Below are 23,599 nucleotides of genomic sequence, written 5' to 3' on the forward strand. Positions count from 1 at the left end.
GACTGCTGACTGGGAACCCCAGAAGAAGAGGATCGGAGCTGCACAGAGCAGGTAAGTATTGCATGTTTGTTTTTATTTAAAAATAAAGTGAACCCTTTACAATTGCTTCTGAGACACAGGATAGTGTTTTTTTTTTTTTTTGGAGATATATATATATATATATATATATATATATATATATATATATATAATAAACGGCAAGCAGCCGGTGTGCCATGAAACATTACAGTCAACAGGGTAGTAACATTCAATGTAAATGCCACAATTTAGCAATATCTGCATATAGGACTGAAAAAGACAGGTATGTGAAATCAATAAAGATTTTGAAACATCTGAAAAAATAGAATCTAATAATGAATGACCATTGAACGGTGAACCATTGGCCCTGCTGCTTCTTGAACACAGGAGGTTGCTTGCTTGGCATGGGCACCATTCAGAAAACGTTGTTTTGTTCAAAAAACAAAATCTTTATACTCACGTAGGTGGATGCAGAATCGATCCTATCTGTCCCCTGCTGCCGCTACGCTGTGAACTGGGTGATCAGACCGTTGATTACTCTTGGTCTTCAGTAAGCCCTTGACTGTCAGCCAGGGGCTCTCTGCTCTGCCATTCTACTAGAGCTCTGGGCTGTGGAGGGGTCTGTGGCTCACTGAGAGGTTAAGCCAGCTGCCGGCCTAGGCACCAGGGGGGATACCTGCATTAAAGTAGGGGTTTCTCCAAAGTCTAGAGGGACAGTGCAGAATGAAGTGCACTCCTGTGATCCACATGACTAAGGCCAAAAGAGCTTTGGCCCTTCTTAGTTAAAAGCATAGTCAACCTTTTTGCAAAAAATGTAGCAACTGCGCCAGCATTGATCAAAATAAAACCATTTAATTACCAAATGTTTGCATTGAAGTCTGCAGAGCATTCCAACTAGTGGATATACTCCTGCAAAGTTTTTCCTTTACGAAGGTTTGCGCCTGTCTGGAGGGAATGCTGCTGAACAACAGCAGGGAAAAAGGACTGTTGGCTCACTTTCTACATTTCTACAATCTGCCGAGATGGAATTGTTAAAAAAACGAGCAGACTTGATGAACCACTTGGTCTCTTTCTCTGCTGTCACTTTACTCTGTTTCTGAATAGGGACTTGTAGTTAAAGCGATAATAAACCCTTTTTATATAATAATAATAATATTTTTTTTTCCTCTTGGGTAAAAATAACAAACACGTTATACTTGTCTCCTCTGTGTAGTGGTTTTGCACAGAGCAGCCCTGATCCTCCTCTTCTTGGGTCACTCACTGGCGCTCCTGGCCCCTCCCTCTTGTCAAGTGCCCTCACAGAAAGCGGCTTGCTATGGGGGCAACAGAGCCAAACCGCAGCTTTTTGACTCCATTCAGACACAGAGCCATGGTTTGGCCCCACCCCATCAGGAAGGAGAGTCCCAAACGGCTGAGGCTTGTGCAACATCGCTGGATCGAGATGGGGTCGGGTAAGCATGAATGGGGCTGCTGCACACAGAATATTTTTTATTTTTTTTATCTTAATGCATTAAGATAAAAAAAACCTTCTGCCTTTACAAGCACATTGAAAAAGTAAACCATAACACATCTGGGTCATGTGGCTGTTTTAGCAGAGGCATACGCAGCTACGTTGAATTAAATGAAACGGGATTCCCTGGAGGGTGCGCCCCATGAATCGGGAGAGGGGGTGGAAGTGTACAATGAAACGTGGTTTAAAAGGTGTACTATGCCTTGGTGTCATTTTTTACATGGGGGATTCTGGCTTTGGTGGGTTCCCTCTCCCAGCACACCTATTGCTTTTTCTGTAAAGGTGAAACTTGAAAAATTAGAATATCGTGCAAAAGTTCATTTATTTCACTAATGCAACTTAAAAGGTGAAACTAATATATGAGATGGACTCATTACATGCAAAGCACAATAGTTCAAGCCGTGATTTGTCATAATTGTGATGATTATGGCTTACAGCTCATGAAAACCCCAAAGCCACAATCTCAGAAAATTAGAATATTACATGCAATCAATAAAACAAGGATTGTACATAGAACAATATCAGACCTCTGAAAAGTAGAAGCATGCATATGTACTCAGTACTTGGTTTGGGCCCCTTTTGCAGCAATTACTGCATCAATGCAGCGTGGCATGGAAGATATCAGCCTGTGGCACTGCTGAGGTGTTATGACCAGGATGCTTCAATAGAGACCTTCGGCTCTTCTGCATTGTTTCGGTCTCGTGTCTCATCAATGCCCCATAGATTCTCCATGGGTTTCAGGTCAGGCGAGTTTGCTAGCCAATCAAGAATGGTAATCCCATGGTAATCGAACCAGGTTTTGGCAGGTGCCAAGTCCTGTCACAATTATGACAAATCACAGCTTAGACTCATTACATGCAAAGCAAGATAGTTTATCTCATATATTAACCACTTGCCCACCGCCTCATGTCAAAAAGACGTCCTGTTTTTAAAGATGTATATCTCGGTAACGGCAGCAGCTGCTGCCACAACCGAGGTATGCATCTTTAGTGCCGACGGTCCTGTAAACGATAACGACGGTCTCCACAGCGGATTCGCCGCGAGATCGCCGTTATCGGTGGCGGGAGAGGGGCCCTCCCGCCGCTCTCCCGCGCCTTCCGCCGCTTACCGTAGCCGCGGAGGCGATCGGGAACGTTCGGCAAGTGACTGGGGACGAGACTGAAGGAAAAATCTCCTTCGCCCGTCCCCATAGTTCTGCTGGGCGGAAATGACGTCAAAACGTCAGTCCCGCCCAGCGTCTTAAAGCAACATTTTTTTTTTCTGTCATTTAAAAAAATGACAGTTTAATTTTTTTTTTAAATTTTTTTGCATTTAAGCCTAAATATGAGATCTGAGGTCTTTTTGACCCCAGATCTCATATTTAAGAGGACCTGTCATGCTTTTTTCTATTACAAGGGATGTTTACATTCCTTGTAATAGGAATAAAAGTGATATTTTTTTTTATTTTTTATTTCAGTGTAAAAAATTATAAAAATAAAAATAAATAAAACAAAAAACTATTTTAAAACGCCCCGTCCCGACGAGCTCGCGCGCAAAAGCGAACGCATACGCGAGTAGCGCCCGCATATGAAAACGGTGTTCAAACCACACAAGTGAGGTATCGCCGCGATCGTTAGAGCGAGAGGAATAATTCTAGCCCTAGACCTACTCTGTATCTCAAAAAATGCAACCTGTAGAATTTTTTAAACGTCGCCTATCGAGATTTTTAAGGGTAAAAGTTTGACGCCATGCCACGAGCGGGCGCAATTTTTAAGCGTGTCATGTTGGGTATCATTTTACTCGGCGTAACATTATCTTTCACAATATATAAAAAAATTGGGCAAAAATTATTGTTTTATTTTTTAATTCAAAAAAGTGATTTTTTCCCAAAAAAAATGCGCTTGTAAGACCGCTGCGCAAATACGGTGTGACAAAAAGTATTGCAATGACTGCCATTTTATTCCCTAGGATGTCTGCTAAAAAAAATATATAATGTTTGGGGGTTCTGATTAATTTTCTAGCAAAAAAATTGTGATTTTCACATGAAGGAGAGAAGTGCCAGAATAGGCCCGGTGGTCAAGTGGTTAAGTTCACTTTTTAAGTTGCATTAGTAAAATTAACTTTTGTACGATATTCACATTTTTCGAGTTACACCTGTATATCCGGCCACAGTACACTCCATGCTTCATTGTATGCATGCCTGCAGTGAGATGATCTCTCCAGTACACAGGATTATCTTTGATGTATAGTGCACTGTATAAAAAGAGAAAGCATTAGAAACATCTCTTTTTTTGGGGGGGGGGGGGGGGGGTAAAAGGGGTGGAATATTTAAATTTTTACATTTTCCTGAGAAAGTTTAAAAATTTGGTCTATAGAGAGGAGTGGGCTATAGGACAGATCCATCTTTGTGTTTTCTGGCTGTTTTGTATACTTGTCTTTTGAAATGACATGGTAGGTTTTATATGTGTATGAAAGATGTAATAAAAATTATTGAAAAGAAACATCTCGCACGCGTTCAGCTTTATAGAAAACGTTTTACAGCTTTACAGAAAACGGGAGCATCCACTTTCAGGTTTTAGTGTATGGAGTAATTCACACAGGCTCGGAGGCCTGTACAGCATGTGTTTATTGCAATTGTTGGCCAGCAGCCTGGTAAAAATCAATGGCCTTGCTGACAGGCGCAGTGGCTGTACAGATATTCCCTGCAGCCTGTTAAAAAATCAATGACAGGAGCTAATGTATGTATGTTACTGAACATCAGAGCATTTACATCAGTTCAGGGACGGGTGCACAACTCTGGATGCAATCAGAGCGTGTCCAGGGCCATGAATTTGTTCTGTACGGATGTATATTCTCTGATGTGCAGTAAGATCCATACAACTGCTTCTGTCCTTGATATCTGTCATTCCCAGCTGCCTAAACACATAGGCCCAGATTCACAGAAAGCAAGGCGCACATAACGCCGCCGTAGAGCAAACACTGTATGCTACGCCAACGTAGCGCAGAGAGGCAAGCATTGCATTCAGCAAGCCAGTGCTCCCAACGCTGCCCCAGTGTGGCGTGGGTTTCGAAGGCGTACGCCGGCGTAGGTGGAAGTGGGCGTGACCCCATGCAAATGATGGACCGAGCGCCAGACAGGTATGTATTACGAATTGCGCATGTGCCGTGACGTGGACGCACCCCCCTGCGCCTGCTCATAACCACGCCGGCACAACTGCCTAAGCTACGCCGGATCACTGCTTACGCCGTGAACATAACGTACGCCCAGCCAGGCACACGTCCCACGCACAATACGCCAGCTTGTGTTCCCTGGTGCAGACCTGAGCATGTCTGTTGCTGCGTTGCACCTCCTTTATGGGGAATAACTTTACGCTGGACGTACAACTTGCGCGCATCTAGCGTAGCATTTGCCAGGCACACGCACGTTTGTGAATTGCCGTATTTCCCTCATGTTTGAATGGCTAATCAATGGGAGCAGCACCATGCTCCCAGCCTAAATGTGCGCCCACTCTACGCCAGCGTAAGCAAGATACGTCGGCGGGGTGTAGCCTGTTTTTAGGCGCATATTAGTTTGTGGGTCTGGCGCACAGATACGACGGCGCACAGTTGCACCTACGTCGGCGTAACTTGTTATACGTCGGCGTAAGTGCTTTGTGAATCTGGGCCATATACTCTACAGGCTTCAGTGCCTGTGTGAATAAGCCTCAACAATGAACTTCACTTATTTACTCCCTTTTTTCAGTCTTCTGACTATGCCTTTGATTTATCATATCTGTGCGCTAAATGTAAAAAAAAAAAACTCTGTTGATCCTACTAGAGATTTGTGATATACAACACCACTCCCTGTGCTTTGAGGGGCACAGGAGGTGTTCTCTCCTCTGGGCCAACAAAACTTCTCCATGATGTATGGTAATGGTTGTCACCCTAAATACCGTATTTATCGGCGTATAACACACACCTTCATTTTAAGAGGGGAGTTTCAGGAAAAAACCTGAAGGTTAAAAATAACAAACTTTGAAGCAAAGAAAGGGTCAGTACCCATCAATGAGGCCTGATCTATGCCCATCTGCAGCCTCACCATTGCCCATCAATGCAGCTTAATCAATGCCCATCTGCAGCTTCACAATTGCCCATCAATGCAGCTTAATCATTGCCCACCAATGCAGCTTAATCAATGCCAATCTGTAGCCTCACAATTGCCCATCAATGCAGCATGGTTAATGTCCACCTGCAGCCTCCCCATTGCCATGAATGCAGCCTGATCAATGCCCATCTCAGGGAGGGGGGTGGGATAAGTGCCGTCAGATTACATACAGCGAAAATCTCCTGTTTACTCAGCGGCCACTTTGAGGCACCGTACACACGAGGAGACATGTCCGATTAAATCGGTCTGCGGACCGTTTTCATCGGACATGTCTCCTGGGATATTTTGGTCTGATGTGTGTACACACCATCAGACCAAAATCCCCGTGGACAGATAACGCGGTGACGATGACGCGGCGAAGTGCGCAAACCAGGAAGTTCAATGCTTCCACGCATGCGTCCAATCACTTCGACGCATGCGGGGGATTTCGGTCCGATGGTTAGGCGTACTAACCATCGGACATGTCCGACGGACAAGTTTCTTAGCATGCTTAGAAACTTTTGTCCGCTGGAAACCTGTCCGCTAGGCCGTACACACGGTCGGACATGTCCGCGGAAACTGGTCTGCGGACCAGTTTCAGCGGACATGTCTCCTCGTGTGTACGGGGCCTCATACAAAGTCCCGACCTTCCTGTACCGGCTTCTATGATAGACAGAACACTGGTCCAATGTATGTAATCTGACGGCACTTGTCCTGCCCCCCTCCCCGTTATCGGTGTATAACACGCACACACTATTTGCAACTGATTTGCATGGTGAAAAAGTGAGTGTTATACACCAATAAATTATGTCATATGCATGATGGCCAGATTAAAAAAATAGGAAAAAAGCCTTGGAAAAAAAAAAAACATATTTAAGGACTGGTAATCTGCAATATATGTTATATGTGTTCTTGGGTTGAGACACTCTTTTAGGTACCCATTTTACATGGTGGATCCAAGCACTGACAGCGCAGAAAAATATGAAATGGGTCTTGGCTATTAGAAAAGCTTATATTTTTTTTTAAACTTTGACTACAGTGTTTTTTATAAGATGGGTGCATATGTTGTGGTTGCTCTGTTAATCATCCCTGCCTGGTGATGTAAAGACTTGCTAAAGACCCTGGCCCAGATTCAAGAAGCACTTGCGCCCGCCCAACCATAGGTTGCGCGGCGCAAGTGCTTACTTGCTCCGGTGTAACGAGTGCTCCTGATTCAGGAACCTCGTTACACCGAATGCAGCCTAGGATCTGACAGACATAAGCCTCCTTATGCCTTCACATCCCAGGCTGCATTCTTGCGTTGGCCGCTAGGGGGCGCGGCCATTGTGATCGGCGTATAGTATGCAAATTGCATACTACCACCGATTCACAAAAGTTGCGCGGGCCCTGCGCACGCAAGGTACGGAGTTTCCGTACGGCGACTTTAGCGCAAGGTTGCTCCTGCTATAGCAGGGGCAACCTATGCTAAAGTATAGCTGCGCTTCCCGCTCGTGAAATTTGAATTTCATGTTTACGTAAGTGATTCGTGAATGGCGCTGGACGCCATTCACGTTCACTTAGAAGCAAATGACGTCCTTGCGACGTCATTTGCCGCAATGCACGTCGGGAAAGTTTCCCGACGGAGCATGCGCTGTTCGCTCGGCGCGGGAGCGCGCCTAATTTAAATGATTCCCGCCCCCGGCGGGATCATTTACATTAGGCAGCCTTACGCCCGGCTGTTTAGCATATCGCCCGCGCAATTTACGGAGCTACTGCTCCGTGAATCGCTGGGCAAATCGAAATATTTGCGTGGGCGCAGAGAAAAATCTTTGCTCTTTGCCCACGCATATATTGCTCCATTCTACCTGAATCTGGGCCCTTGTATAGAATGGAAAGCATAGAGCAACGCTGAGTCCTAAGCCAGCTTAATATCTCTATAATTGAGGGCTATCCTGTGATGGCAGAAGTTCTAAAGCTGTGAGCACCTCCTGTTGCAGAGTATACAAGGAAGAATAATTAGAAGCTGTAATCTTTGACCCAGTGAAATATTTACAGAGGGAAACCACCTTCTGTGAATGTATCATCTATAACCTGGGTTTGCCATGTGGGTTTTCCCCATATTTTCAAGTGAAATTTTCTGACCTCAGTTCAACATTACACCATGTCATAGAGGAACATTCCACCCTTTTAAAGCAAGTATGACACTTGGTTTAAAATAAATAAAATTTTGGCTGAAGTTCTTTTGTAATGCAATACCCATTCTACCCTTCCAAAATGTATGCTTGGTGTATGGAGACCTGTTCTTATAGCATTGAGTAGATGTCTAGGGAACGAGAAGTTGCTTGCAGTGTGGGCTTGTATAACTTCTTGTTGGCAAGGCTGTGTTCAGGCCTCAGCTTTGCCTTCATCCCCTTGGAAGTCAGCTGTCCTGTCTCCCACGCCACAAAGTGGGGGGGGGGGGGGGTCGGATCAGGAGAGCAGAACCTCTTCTAAATCTATTTTCAGTAAAAGTGGCAGATTTTTCTTTAAGAACAAAAGTTGTTCCGCTTTCTCACAGGAGAGACGGTTTCTCTTCTCATCAAGAATATTAGGTGCTAGACTGAATAGTTTCTCACTCTCTGTATTGGTGCTTGGGGCAGATAAATATCTGCCTGTAATCTGTGCAAAGGAAAGCGTTGTTTGTTGATGCGCCAGTACTCAAGGGGATTGTCGCTTCTGGCGATGGGCTGTTCAGCTAAATGTCCAGCTGTTGGGTAGCTGCACTTGTTGTGGCACTGCTATGGACCGGGGTGCATTCATGTAAAATGTCTTCAAACATATGGATATGGAGGGAGTGTGTTCCTCTTCACTTGTATGCAACCGTTTCTTCTCACTTTCCTCTGTGCTACACCTCGAAACGCCTTCACCAGATGCTTCCACCACCTCCATTTGTTTCTGTATCATTTCCCATGCACGCTGCTTTTTCTCCACATTAAAATAATGCTCTTTTTTAAATTGAGGATCTAGAACTGTTGCAATGCAGTACAGAGGGTTGGACTCTGTGTCTTGTCTTGAAACCGGTTGGTAACGGCCTCCAGTAGAGTGGTTTTAGACGTTTTTATGCCATGGTCTGTTTCTACCTCTTTTCCTAGCAGACGCTTCAGTGCAGCAATCAAGGGAATAACTTCAGCAATGGAAGCATTAGTTGAGCTTATTTATTTTGTTAACTGTTCAAATGGAGATAGAAGAGACAAACTATTTTCAACTAACATCCACTGATGTGCGCTCATTGTTGCCGGCAGCTCGTAATCTGCAACGTATGCAGCTAAAACACACTTTTGTTCAAAAAGACTTTGCAGCATATAGTAGGTGCTGTTCCAACGAGTGACTACATTTTGCTGCAGTCGTTTCGGTGGCATTCGAAACTTTATCTGCAAAGTTTGTAATCTGGAGTAAGCAAGCGGAGAATGCTTAAAGTGACCCACAATTTTTCTTCCTTTTTGATACGATATCAGATATGGTGCGCTGACTCTGCAATCCTTCATTCACAGCCAATTGGAGCGAGTGCCGTACACTGTATGCTTAGGTTCACTGTCCTCTATTGCCTTTGCCATGTTCCATGCATTAGTCAGGTCCATAATTATTGAGACATCGACACAATTCTAATCTTTTTTGTTCTACACACCATCACAATGGATTTGAAATGAAGCTATCAAGATGTACTTTAACTGCAGACTTTCAGCTTTAATTTGAGGGTATTTACATCCAAATCAGGTGAATTGTGTAGGAATTACAACAGTTTGGATATGTGCCTCCCACTCTTTAAGAGGCCAAAAGTAAAGGGACAATTGGCTGCTCAGCTGTTCCATGGCCAGGTGTGTGTTATTCTCTTATTATCCCATTTACAAGGAGCAGATAAAAGGTCCAGAGTTCATTTCAAGTGTGCTATTTGCATTTGGAATCTGTTGCTGTCAACTCTCAATATGAGATCCAAAGAGCTGTCACCATCAGTGAAGCCATCATTAGGCTGAAAAAAAACAAAACCCATCAGAGAGATGGCAGAAACATTAGGTGTGGCCAAATCAACTGTTTGGAACGTCCTTATAAAGAAAGAACGCACCGGTGAGCTCAGCAACACCAAAAGACCCGGAAAACCAAGGAAAACAAATGTGGTGGATTACTGAGGAATTCTTTACCTGGTGAAGAAAACACCCTTCACAACAGTTGGCCAGATCAAGAACACTCTCCAGGAGGTAGGTGTATGTGTTTCAAAGTCAACAATCAAGAGAAGACTTCTCCAGATTGAATACATAGGGTTCACCACAAGATGTAAACCATTGGTGAGCCTCAAAAACAGGAAGGCCAGATTAGAGTTTGCCAAACAACATCTAAAAAAACCTTCACAGTTCTGGAACAACATCCTATGGACAGATGAGACCAAGATCAACAGAGTGATGGGAAGAGAAGAGTATAGAGAAGGAAAAGATGATCTCATGATCATGATCATGAACTCATGATCCAAAGCATACCACCTCATCAGTGAAGCGTGGTGGTGGTAGTGTCATGGCGTGGGCATGTATGGCTGCCAATGGAACTGGTTCTCTTGTATTTATTGATGATGTGACTTGACAAAAGCAGCAAAATGAATTCTGAAGTTTTTTACGGGCAATTTTATTATCGGCTCATATTCAGCCAAATGCTTCAGAACTCACTGTACAGCGCTTCACAGTGCAGATGGACAATGACCCGAAGCATACTGCGAAAGCAACCAAAGAGTTTTTTAAGGGAAAGAAGTGGAATGTTATGCAATGGCCAAGTCAATCACCTGACCTGAATCCGATTGAGCATGCATTTCACTTGCTGAGGAAAACTGAAGGGAAAATGCTCCAAGAACAAGCAGGAATGGAAGACCGTTGCAGTAGAGGCCTGGCAGAGCATCACCAGGGATGAAACCCCAAAAGTGAAAGTTTGATTTATGATTGTTAATCTGCTCCATTACTTTTTGTCTTTTTTTTTTTTTTTTTTAAAAGTGGGAGGAAAATATACAAACTGTTGTATTTCCTACACCGTTCACCTGACTTGGATGTAAATGCCCTCAAATTAAAGCTGAACGTCTGCAGTTAAAGCACATCCTGTTTGTTTCATTTCAAATCCATTGTGGTGGTGTATAGAGCCAAAAAATATATAGAATTGTGTCGATGTCCCAATATTTATGGACCTGACTGTATTTCGGGCAATCAAATACACTTCAGACTTCTCGATGTGCCAAGTGTCAAGCATGGTTTTTAAAGCGTCAGATATTGCTGCTGCAGTATGTGATCCAACAAACTTGTTTGCGTTAACTAGGATGTTTTGCAATTGAAATTTGTCATCTAGCCACTGCGCTGTTAGGCTAAGCATGCTTGTTGGACTGACGTCTGAACTCCAAATGTCGGTAGTAAAACTGATTGCTATGACATCGGTAGTCATGAGCTCATGAACGTGTTTTCTAACACTGCAAAACAATTCAGGTAGACGGGTATCTGCAAAGTAGCGTCTGCTTGGTAGTGAGTAATGCGGCTCAATACATTTTTTTTTTTTTTTTTTTTTTTTTAACCTTTTCAAAGACTGGCCACAGATGGTGTGAAGCCTGAGGCACTTATTGGAAGTGGTGCTGTTTTCTTGTGTTCTGGATGACATGTTTTCAGGTGTATCAAACCTGTTGTTGAAAAATGCCTTGGCACTGTACCCCCTCTTGAAATTTCTGCTGAGCAAAGACTGCAGACTGCAAAGTTGGGGTCTTTATCAGAAACTTTAAAATATTTCCACACTTCAGACATGGTCCACCTTTGCTAGTAGTGCAGAATAATCCAACCCCACGCTGAAGAAGTCCCGCCCATGGACGCAACGGTACAGGGGAGGAGTCACCATCTTTTTAGTTTGAAACTATTACACGTCTATATGCCGGCACTCGGTTTGAGTGCTATACAAGTATATTTCTTACCTTTTTTATTCATTTATTATCCATACAGAGAGCATTAAATAGTCTTCTGTTTCTGTACATATGCTGTGGACTCGGCGTTCATCAAAGGTGCTGAATTATGATTGATACCCTGAGTGTGGTTTCACTGCTGAATGATCTGTTTCAGGTCAAGTACATGATGTGAGAGGCCAAAATATCTGTGGTGGAGGGATTGATATCACCTGCTTATCGTCCTGCTCATCACTGCACCAATTGATTTGTGCTTCTTCCACATGCAGTAACTTTCATCATATGGACTTCTTATGATTCATTTTATGGACTTTGTTAGGATTTGATTGCACTGCACTATTTTGCTTTTATAAGCGCAGAAGAATTTTTTTTTTTTTTTTTTTTTTTTTTTTTAAGCGCACTCTTGCCATGCAAGGTAGTTATGTCTGCACTGCAGTACATCTGACTTGTACCAAAAAGATATGTAATTAAATTGATTAAATTTGATTTTTAAATGGAATGGATAGCATGCCATTTGTTTTCAATTATTCTGTTTGTATTACTAGTAAGTAGTACTACTATATTTATTACTTACTGTTATGTTTAAAAAAAAATTACAAGGCCATGTAGTAATGTTTGACTGCTATAGAAAGATCATAATTTCTGTAGTTGGATTGTCCGTTTTAAGTAAGTAAGGGAAAAGCGGCAATGCTCACGGGGAATAGTAGTAATGGTGTCCATCCAGGAGAGACAGTGCCCACTCTTGTACTATGCGTATGCTATGCAGCCCTCTATGAAGCCGTCTCTTGGGTCCCAGCAGCATTTCTCAACCACAGGGAACCTGCTTACGAGTGCGGCGTCTTAACCGCGAGGAACGTGCACGCCGTCCACACGAGTGATGTCACCTGCTGGTTCTCCCACCGCTACTGCGCATACGCCATTTTTGGCAGGATTTCTCTTTCGGCACAGTGACGAAAAGGCAATTTTCGGATGATATGTTTTCGGCCGCGAAATTTCAGTGCATCCCTAGTTCCTATCGATGTAGGCACACTCCCACAACTAACTACATATACCGAGAGCCTTTTCACTATGCACATGTAGTGAGAGGGGTGGAGATAGAGGGTGTTCTGTAGTTCAGCTGGCAGGACTGACAATACAGGTTGGCATTTCGTTGTAGAAAAGGCACTGTTGTCGGCCCAAATGGGAAGTAAGAAGCACAATGGGTCTCTGGCAGATCAGTGGCTATTTTTCTCTGTGTGCAGATATTTAATCCCCCTAAAATGTATCCTAAACATTAGCATGCTAAAATGTTACACGTTCAAAAAAATTTGCCTTAAAATTAACCCCCCCCCCCTAAATCTGTGAGCGGGTAAGGGTTAGAACCTCTCGGGTTTTTACTAATGACTGTGTGCTTATTGGCATCTAGCGGGCTGGAGCAGCCGGCATCTAGCGGGCTGGTGCAGCCGGCATCTAGATCAGCTGTGCATGGCAATCAGTCTGATCTATCTTCTTCCCCCCCCCCCCCCCCCCCTTTTTTTTTTTTTTTTTTTTTTAAAGCTTGAATGTGTTCTAAAGTTTAAAGTAGAAGTACAGCCAAAGCTTTTTGGGCTATATTTCTCCTATAGATCAGAAGTGCAATTCGTTCTGCACTCCTGTGACCCATTTTTTTAGCTGTCAATGGGCTGAAGGCCGATGTCGGCTGATGTTACTCATTCGGTTCTGGGTTGATCCCGACTTTACAGTCAGGATGCATCCAGATGCCTGGACCGTCAGCTGGCTTAGCCTCTCAACGAGCCACGGGGACATTAAGCCAGCCGCTCCCACCCCTTGCACAGCACGGTGCTCCAGTGAGACACCAGCTCTCTGTTCAGAGCAATTAGTGGACTTTAATCACTCAGTTCTCAGTGCAGAGGTGGTGTGGGGACAGATGCATCATCGGATCAATGCTGCATCTACCTGGGTGAGTATAAATGTTTTTCTGTAAAACCCATACTTTTAATATTAAACTGTGAGCAGGCAGGTTCTTTATTGCAGAAGAGACATGCAATGTCTCTTCTGCAATCCAATAAACCTTACTGCCTGCTCGCAGTTTTCTGTAGACTGTACCCTGAGCTGTGCATGCTCGGTTTGCATCCTGGCACAGCGCCTGTGTTGGGATGACTCCTGTCCCTACATGGGAGTGGTGTCATCCTGTGACAGCCTGGCACCTGGAAGAAGTTGGAAAGAAGATGCCGATGAGGGACCTCACTGGTGTCAGACCGTTGAAGCAAAGGTAAGTATCGTTGAGTTTACTCCCGCTTTACCTGAACCAGCTAAATGTAGAATCTGGTTACAATGAACAGCCGCTCCAGGTTCAGTTGGCATCTGTTTTAGTAAGTTCCCCCCAGATTGCCTTTTTAAAGGAGAAGGGACCATGTCTCCAAGTTCATTGTATTTCTTTTTAGGAGAATGGCCACCAATGAAGGAGGTGACTATTGTTTACCCATGAAACAAGCCCCAAGGGGGCGCTGCGACTGGATCTCAACACGGTGAACGTAAAAAACAGCTTTCCATCATTTACATATTTTATCTATTCTGTATTCCTTGAGCAAAAAAAGTGCTCACTGCAAACACATAGTATTACTGCATGAATCTGGAGCAGATGTCATGCAATGTTGTGCCATGCTGTGTTTGTTATCTATCCTTATCCTGTGATGACTTCCCTATGATTACTGTTTAATGCCATCAAGTGCCTTTATGGTGATTATTCTGTGTTATCACCACTGAATTTTATTGTCTTTGGCATTTCTCCACATCATATGACCTGGGAATTTTAAAAGGAAGTCAGCTGTCAGAGCTGAGAAATAAAAGTGAAAGCAGCAGATTAGAGAGACTGACACTGCAGCACGGAGGATTGTCTTATCATTGCATCATTAGCAACCTAAAGAATAATAGCTGCTGCCCTTATTGCTTGTCCATCAGATGATTCTTGTTGTCAGGCCTTCTGCTGTGTTACTGAGGAAAGGACATCTGAACAGGGAAAAGCTTCTCTTGTGCTGAGTGAATCAGACTTTAGAAAGGTCTTTACACCATCACCAGCTGTACGCCACATCACTGGATCATAATAACTGGAGATACTGAATTGAAATTTTAATGAAGGATATTTGTTTCATCCAAAAAAGGATTTCATGTGTTATTTTTTTCTTCTCTGACCACTCTTTGTGCAGCTTGGTAACCTGAAGGAACTGTGTGCAGTGAATGAGCGCCCGAGGGCAGACGGGGGAAATGGTTCAAACAAAGGATGGCCCTGAGGATGGGTCTCTGGGAAAAACGGACACTCTCCCACCTGAAGTATCCAGTCCTGAGGCCTATCAGCGCTTGTGGATTGAAAACCAGGACTTGAGAAGTGAGTAGTTAAGAACATTAGTTTTATTTACCACCTTCTTTATTTTTAGTGAGCGATCTCATAGTTACTCGTGTATAATGTAAACCCTGCTTCAACTTAAAGGAGTTGGAAAGTCTCAAGGTTTTTCACCTTCATGCATTAAGGGGAAAATTCTTCTGTGGTTCAGCTTTAAAATGGTTGTGGGAATTTGTAAATAAAGAGACTACAAGTCCCATCTTCAACTGCTGTAGATGGTTTGTAGTCCTCCATGGACTGTGAGGGTGCTAATTGGCAACTTTGTGGTCCACTGACACATCCAACTTTCTAAGTAAAGGCCCATAGAGTGGTATGGGCAAAAAAATGGAGTATGTATCTGCAGGAGCATGACATCGCCCCTGTAAGCCACTGATGATTAATTATTATTTTTTTTTTTCTTGCAAAAATGTGTATTCATTATTTTATTTAAGAAAGGGGGGGGGGGGGACAAACTTGACCTTTCAGCACAAACCTTAAGTCACAACCAATATGTGACATGGCATTTTGGGGGCACATAGGCTCCCTTTTATCAGGTTACAGTCACCTGATGAAGAGAACACACTTTGTATGTGTATGTCCAGGATATACATGCAGTGCCTTGCGAAAGTATTCGCCCCCCTTGAACTTTGCGTCCTTTTGCCACATTTCAGGCTTCAAACATAAAGATATAAAACTGTAATTTTTTTTTTTTTTTGAAGAATCAACAAGTGGGACACAATCATGAAGTGGAACAAAATTTATTGGATATTTCAAACTTTTTTAACAAATAAAAAAACTGAAAAATTGGGCGTGCAAAATTATTCAGCCCCGTTACTTTTAGTGCAGCAAACTCTCTCCAGAAGTTCAGTGAGGATCTCTGAATGATCCAATGTTGACCTAAATAACTAATGATGATAAATAGAATCCACCTGTGTGTAATCAAGTCTCCGTATAAATGCACCTGCACTGTGATAGTCTCAGAGGTCCGTTTAAAGCGCAGAGAGCATCATGAAGAACAAGGAACACACCAGGCAGGTCCGAGATACTGTTGTGGAGAAGTTTAAAGCCGGATTTGGATACAAAAAGATTTCCCAAGCTTTAAACATCCCAAGGAGCACTGTGCAAGCGATAATATTGAAATGGAAGGAGTATTAGACCACTGCAAATCTACGAAGACCTGGCCGTCCCTCTAAACTTTCAGCTCATACAAGGAGAAGACTGATCAGAGATGCAGCCAAGAGGCCCATGATCACTCTGGATGAACTGCAGAGATCTACAGGTGAGGTGGGAGACTCTGTCCATAGGACAACAATCAGTGGTGTACTGCACAAATCTGGCTTTGGGAGAGCACTTCTCCTAGGGGGTTATCTAATGGGTAGAGGAGCTGCCAGAACAGGTGGATCAGGCCGCTCTGTGCAAAACGAGCTGCACAGTGGAGGCAAGTATGACATGTTTGTTATTTAGAAAAAAAAACTATCCTTAAAAATCACTATATGGTTTTATGAAAAAAAGGGAGAGTGCACAAACGGTAACTAGCAAAATAACGTATCGTAATATCAATGTCAATCCTTCACAACCACAAGAGCTTGTCTCACACAGAAATAAACCACCTTACCAGGGCTGCCAGGAAGCCCGCACAAGGAACATAGAAAGACAGACATAGCTCAGCATTTCCATAACCCACTGGCCAGCCGGCGTGGATCACAATCGCTTCCAAGTACTGCATATCAAATCGCAAATATATAAACCATAGAAATCTAAAGACGAAAAGAGAAGGGAAGAGAGAGACGAAAAAACAAGGGAAAGCTACCCAAGAGTTCTGTCAGAGAGCCCAATGCCTCATCTCGCACTCTTCCAGAGTCCAAAGGATGGAGGCATTTAAGCCAAAGGTCCCAAACACAATCAAACCTAGCAGATCTGTCTTTCAGTATACTAGCCAGCGTACATTTCATTACCGCCAAGTCAACTACCAGTTTCTTTCAGGCAGTCACTAAAGCGATTTTTGCTGCACTGAACATAAAATAGATGATGGCCTGGGTATGTTTCACTATTTCTATTTTTCAAACACCTTACTGACTGAAATGGTACCAACTAATTGGAGTAGAACAAATGGGCTACCAGTTTACAAAAAAGGATCAAGATAGATGCCAGGAAACTAACCAGTTATCTTAACATCTGTAGTATATAAGGTATTGAGGAAATGTTAAGTGACTCAATCCAGAAATTTGTCTGATAAAGGTATCCTAAGTGACAACCAGCATGAATTTATTAAAGTCAGGCCAACCTGTTATCATTCTGTGAGGAAGTAAGTGAGACATTTTTGATGGTGGAAATTGCATGCCGAGTGAGGTATCTACTGAAGAGAGAACTATAATTCTACCACTTTACAAAACTTGGGTTTAACCACATCTGGTTATACTGTCCAGTTCTGGTTACCAATCCTCAGGCTAGATTGGGTGACTGGAGGACCTTCGTGATGAGGAACGACTACGAACCTTAAGCTTATTCTCTCTGGAGACAAGGCACTTAAGAAGAGATATGATCACAATATGCAGATGTCCTAATGGTAATTTTAGCATAGGGAGGAACCTGTTCAATCTCAGTTTGCTCAGGACACGTGGTCACTCAATGAAACACACACACAACTTTTCAGGGTTTTTCCCTTCCCTCTTTCACCTAATGATCTCCCTTTATTACCGTGGCTCCATGCTGGATGAAGGAGCAACCAAGACACCTTTTAGACTGCATCGTCGGTCTTGGGGGAGGGTAGTATTGGATACACTAGTAGATTTAGATACACTAACAAATTGAAGCTTTTATTTAAATAACAGTAACAGTTCTGTTCCTTTTTTTTAAGAGGTTTTACATGAATAAATATAAGTTGATCACTATAATCGCCCCTCTCAGTGGTTAATGGTTTGACTCAACTCTCCATTTGCTACATCTGCAGGACAGCTTTTTTCTGTTGATAAGCAACAGACTTACTAGCCAGATCTCAATGTAAAATAGCCTTAAAAGAGAAGTAAATTTGTTTTCTAAAGCGCTGTATATCCTAATCAATCAGAACAACTGCTTTTGTCCTCTTCAGAAGAGCACCATAACAGGGTGACAACATTAGAAGCACATTTTGAAGATGGGGGCAGAATGTTTTACCCTGATACAGGAGGGGACTGTATGTGTTCCATTATGTCAGAATCACTGGATAATAATGAAAGCTAAAGACTATTTTTAATACATTCTTTATTCAGGAAAATTCTGAAAACAAATACAGCATATAGCAAACACCATACCGGTGGTATATAGTAGAAATTCGGCACAAAATTCAACGATTGGTGAGACACAACACATCAATAACAAAAGTAATAACACCAGACCCTATTGATCTAGGGAATATCTGGTTGCCTTAGAGCAGGGGTCTCCAAACTACGGCCCTCTAGTTGTTCAGGAACTAAAAATTCCCATCATGCCTAGTCGTGTCTGTGAATGTCCGTTTTACAATGCCTCATGGGATGTGTAGTTCCCTACAACAGCTGGAGGGCCGTACTTTGGAGATCCCTACCTTTTAGAGGATCAGGAAGCATTTTTTTCCCTGTTGGAACAAATCGGACCATGCTTTCCCTACATCATTTCTGTGGATCATGTAGTATACAGCCAACCTGTACATGTCAATTTCAGACTAGCTGTAGCTGTGGCTGTAAAGGTATATAAGCAAATTCCACTGTTTTATACAGTATGTTTATTTGGACTTGCACACTGCCTGAATGCAGACCCTCTATGCATAGGTCCCATAGACAGTAGGAGATGCTGTCACTGTAAAATTGATAGTTTGGGGGACACAGGGGCCCGGATTCACGTAGAAGCGCGCATCTTTGTGCGGGCGTAACATATCCTATTTACGTTACGCCTCCGCAACTTTGTCAGGCAAGTGAAGTATTCTCAAACCAAAGTTGCGGCGTAGCGTAACTAGGCCGGCGTAAGCCCGCCTAATTCAAATGTAGAAGATGTGGGCGTGTGTTATGTAAATTTAATGTGACCCCACGTAAATGACGCTTTTTCCGAACGGCGCATGCACCGTCCGTGAAAGTATCCCAGTGCGCATGCTCCAAATTAACCCGCAAGAAGCCAATGCTTTTGACGTGAACGTAAATGACGCACAGCCATATTCGCGAACGACTTGCGCAAACGACGTAAAACGTGAGAAATTTTACGCTGTTCCGACGTCCATACTTAACATTTCTACGCATCATATAGCAGGGGTAACGTTACGCCGGGAAAAGCCTAACGTAAACGGCGTATCTGTACTGCGCCGGCCAGGCGTACGTTCGTGAATTGGCGTATCTAGCTGATTTACATATTTCTAGGCGTAAATCAGCGTACACGCCCCTAGCGGCCAGCGTAAATATGCAGTTAAGATACGACGGCGTAGGAGACTTATGCTGGTCGTATCTTATACAAATTCTGGCGTATCTGATTCTTTGAATCCAGGCGCCAAGATACGACAGCTCAGAGATACGACGGCGTATCTGGAGATACGCCATTGTATCTCCTACGAGAATCTGGGCCAGGGTGTGCACATTTGCTTGGTGCAAGACTGCAGAGCATAGATGTGGACTGGAGAAAACTGCTTTTGCAGCTTTCGGTATTCTAGAATAGGCCTCTGTAGTTTGGAGATTCCATAGTGTCTTGGGTGGGACGGGATCTCCAAACCCTGTGTCCAAACTTTTGTAGATTACCAGCAGGGTGTGTGCTCAGGAGAGCACAGCCCTTATAATGAGGGAAAACCTCATGGCTCCCAGTTGGAGACTGATCCACACCAAGAGAGACAGGAGGTCTCCAGGAGGCAGCCAGAACGTGTAACTGCAGGAGGCAGTGCAACGACCTGAGGATTAAGGCCAGAGCGGAGTTGTGGGCGCTAAAGGGAAGCCGTCCTCATTGAAGAATCCTGTGGTCTGTGTGACCAGGATAAAGAGCAGAGGTGCTGCTAAAGAGAGCCAGGTGGGCTAGTATTTTCTGCTGTGTGTATTTGCTTTATGTTACAGACTTTTATTTGCCTTTTTAACAAAAATGGGCTACCGTGCCCTAAAATATAGTTCCAGACTGGCATGAATCGCTGACAAAAGCATCTACCACAAGAGCGAATGGTCCCCTATGTTATAATACCCATACAGCTTCAGCCAGCCTGTCATTGATTTGCACAGGCAGTGCACCATAGGGTGGTTGAGGGCGTGGGCTTTACACAGGCATGGATGGGCAAAGTGAGTCTCATTGACAAGGGAATCTGAGTAATTGCAGATTGACTGTTTGCACCCCCTAGTGGTAAATCAACAATATTTCTATAAATGACACAAATAATAATGGAAGAACAAGCACATGAAAACCTAGAAGTTGCATACATTTTTTTATTTACAGTAAACATGACAAAAATGCATTGGAAATATACTATATACCAGGGATATGCAATTAGCGGACCTCCAGCTGTTGCAAAACTACATGTCCCATCATGCCTCTGACTCTGGGTGTCATACTTGTGGCTGTCAGAGTCTTGCTATGCCTCATGGGAATTGTAGTTCTGCAACAGCTGGAGGTCCACTAATTGCATATCCCTGCTATATACTTTCCTTTTTAAATGTTCTGATGGGTTTCTTCTTTTCTCCTCCAGTGGCCTTGGAACAGAGTAATGCAATGTTGCGGAAAAGTCACAGCGAGATGGTTGAGTTTCAAACTACGCAAAGGAGAGAGAGGGCATTCGTTGCATACAAGTTCAACGAGGCGAAAATCCTTGTACAAAGGCTGACAAATGAACGGGATTCTCTGCACGTTCAACTTGAAGCAGCTAAAAAGCAGCTGTCTGAGGTGACATCTAGGGATGAACAAATTGCAACAACTGACGGAACTGCTATGGAGGAACAGGTCTGTCCCCAGATTGCTCAGAAGAAAGCCTTTGAAGAGGTACGAAGGCCCTGTTTGCACCGCTTAGATTTAAGGCACATGTGGTTTGCTATTCTTTTCTATAGGGCCCATTCACACCTCTGCACTGCTCTATTTGGGGGAGGAAATGGTACAGGTGTGTTTTTGGCATAATAGACTTCAATAGCAGAGCATGAAAATGCATATAACATCCATTTTTGGATGTGACAAAAAGACCCCCATCCCCTATAAAATTCTACTATACTATTACTACTACTTATCCAAAAGAAGAAAAAACAATGCAGTACACATGAAAACACACTAAAAAGGCATGTCGGTGCTCGTTAAAACATGCATCAAAAATGCAGATGCAAAGGTGTGAACCTATCCCAACCCCTGTTTACTTTTACTGTGTGAATGCCGCTGATGTCTACATGAGCATGAAGGCAAGGTGTCCTTTCACTAGGATGACATGCATTCACTTCTGAGGCACCGTACACACGACAGAGAAACTCGACGCGTGCCAAGCACGTCGAGTTCCTCGTCGAGTTTTGGGATTGAAGCCGCCGAGGAGCTCGGCGGGCCGCCTTCTCCCATAGAACAACGAGAAAATAGAGAACATGTTCTCTATTTTCTCGTCGAGCTCCATCGAGCCAAAACTGTACAGACGACAGAGTTTCTCGGCAGAATCCGGGTTTTGACCGAGTTTCTCGGTGAATTCTGCCGAGAAACTCTGTCGTGTGTACGGGGCCTGAGAGGTTTCCTTCATGACACTTCTCTGTGATATGAGAGGGAAGATGTCTAAAAGATGATGTGTAGCTAAACTTTAGGAAAGTGACATTGAGGAAGCCACAACTCATGGAGATTTTTGGTGGTGGCCTTCATGGCATGCAGACATCAATGGCAAAGTTTCAAATATCAAATGTAAGGGGTTTGCCTCAAACTAAATGTTCATCTTTTATCATTTATAATCCTGCACCTTACACATGAATAATGTCAACTAGATTCTGATTGGTTGCTATAAATTATTTGAAAAAGGACCGTTTACGTGACAAGAATCTGAATGTTTATTCCTAAATAATTGTAATTGCACAGACTTATGAAAGATTTATATTTTACCCATTTATTTGGTTTGATTGTTGCTGCTCAGTCAGTTGTCTGACCTCCAGCTCCTGAGTCTGCATAGCCGTAGCAACAACGCTCCAGAGCTTTAGGTATTTGGTACTTGGTGTGCACATATAGGGCCAGATTCACGTAGCCCGGGCGCAGCGTAACGTAACCGATTTAAGTTACACCGCCGCAAATTTTCTGTCTAGGTGCCCGATCCACAAAGCACTTGCCTGGAAATTTGCGGCGGTGTATCGTAAATCCGTCCGGCGCAAGGCGGGCCAATTCAAATGGGGCAGGTACCATTTAAATTAGGCGAGCTCCCGCGCCGGAAGTACTGCGCATGCTCCCGACGCAAATTTTCCGACGTGCTTTGCGCGAAATTACGACGCGCCGACGTTTTGTGAATCGCGACGTGAAAAAAAGACTTGCGCTGGGAAAAAGAAATGTAAAAAAAATTCAAAAGCGACGCGGGAAAGACGGGTATACTTTTACATGGTGGAGTAATTTTCCACTTTGTAAAAGGTGCCCTATCTTTGCGACGGAAAACGAACACTCGCGGTGACGTAACAACGGGAAAAAGCTTCGTGGATCGCCGTAACTCCTAATTTGCATACCCGACGCTGGTTTACGACGCAAACTCCCCCCAGCGGCAGCCGCGGTACTGCATCCTAAGATCTGACAGTGTAAAACTATTATACCTGTCGGATCTTAGGGATATCTATGCGTAACTGATTCTATGAATCAGTCGCATAGATAGAAACGCTGTCGTATTCCTTTTGTGAATCTGGCCCATACTGTTTTTTAGGCAGGTGTGAAGAAATACTTTAAAGGAAGAATGCTTTCAGAAATTGGAATAGTTTTAGCTTATTTTTATCAATTCACAAAATGCGTAAAAACAAAAAGTAAATCAATAGAGAAATTCAAATCAAATCAAAAATGTTGAAACTAGCATCAATTGTTTTAGGTACACTTTGCACACAGTTTTTGAAAAGTCGTCAGGTAGGTTGTTCCAAACATGTTGAAAAACGAACCACGGATCTTCTGTGGATGTAGGTAGGCTGCCTCAAATCCTTCTATCTCTTCATGTAATCCCAGAAAGACTCAATGATGAGATCAGGGCTCTGTGAGGGCTAAACCATCACTTCTTAATGATTATGGCTGTATGTTTGCGGTCATTGTCCTACTGCAGAATAAATTCAGGGCCGATCACACACCTCCCTGATGGTTTGGCATGATGGATAAGTTTCTGCCTGTATTTCTTAGCATTGAGAACACCATTGATCCTGACCAAATCTCCAACTCCATTTGCAGAAATGGAGCTGTAAACTTGCAAGGAACCTCCACCATGCTTCACTGTTGCTTGCAGACATTTAATTTTTATTTTATTTTTTTAATGCTCTTCAGCCCTTCACAATTAAATTGCCTCCTGCTACAGCCAAATATTTCAAATTTCGACTCTTCAGTCCAGAGCACCTGCTGTCATTTTTCTGTACCCTAGTTCCTATGTTTGGTGCACACTTGAGTCGCTTAGTCTTTGGCGGTATGGCTTTTTGGCCATAATTCTGTGCAGACCACTTCTGGACAGACTTCTCTGGACAGTAGATGTTTGTCTCTCGGTCCCACTGGTTTCCGCCAGTTCTGGGTGGATGGCACTGCTGTACATCT

General features: G+C 43.4%; 1 protein-coding gene across 5 annotated transcripts in view; it reads left to right on the forward strand.

The window, feature by feature from the left end:
- IKBKG (inhibitor of nuclear factor kappa B kinase regulatory subunit gamma) overlaps positions 1 to 23,599 on the forward strand; it is a 68,160-nt gene that overhangs the window by 12,482 nt on the left and 32,079 nt on the right. For all 5 annotated transcript variants that reach the window (XM_040324832.1, XM_040324834.1, XM_040324836.1 and 2 more), the window contains exons 3-4: positions 14,745 to 14,923; positions 20,577 to 20,866. In XM_040324832.1, the coding sequence (XP_040180766.1) occupies positions 14,776 to 14,923; positions 20,577 to 20,866 (438 nt within the window). In that variant the 5' untranslated portion in view covers positions 14,745 to 14,775. The remainder of the gene's footprint in view (positions 1 to 14,744; positions 14,924 to 20,576; positions 20,867 to 23,599) is intronic.

The sequence above is a fragment of the Rana temporaria genome, chromosome 9, assembly GCF_905171775.1.
Source record: "Rana temporaria chromosome 9, aRanTem1.1, whole genome shotgun sequence".
Taxonomy (NCBI): Eukaryota; Metazoa; Chordata; class Amphibia; order Anura; family Ranidae; genus Rana; species Rana temporaria.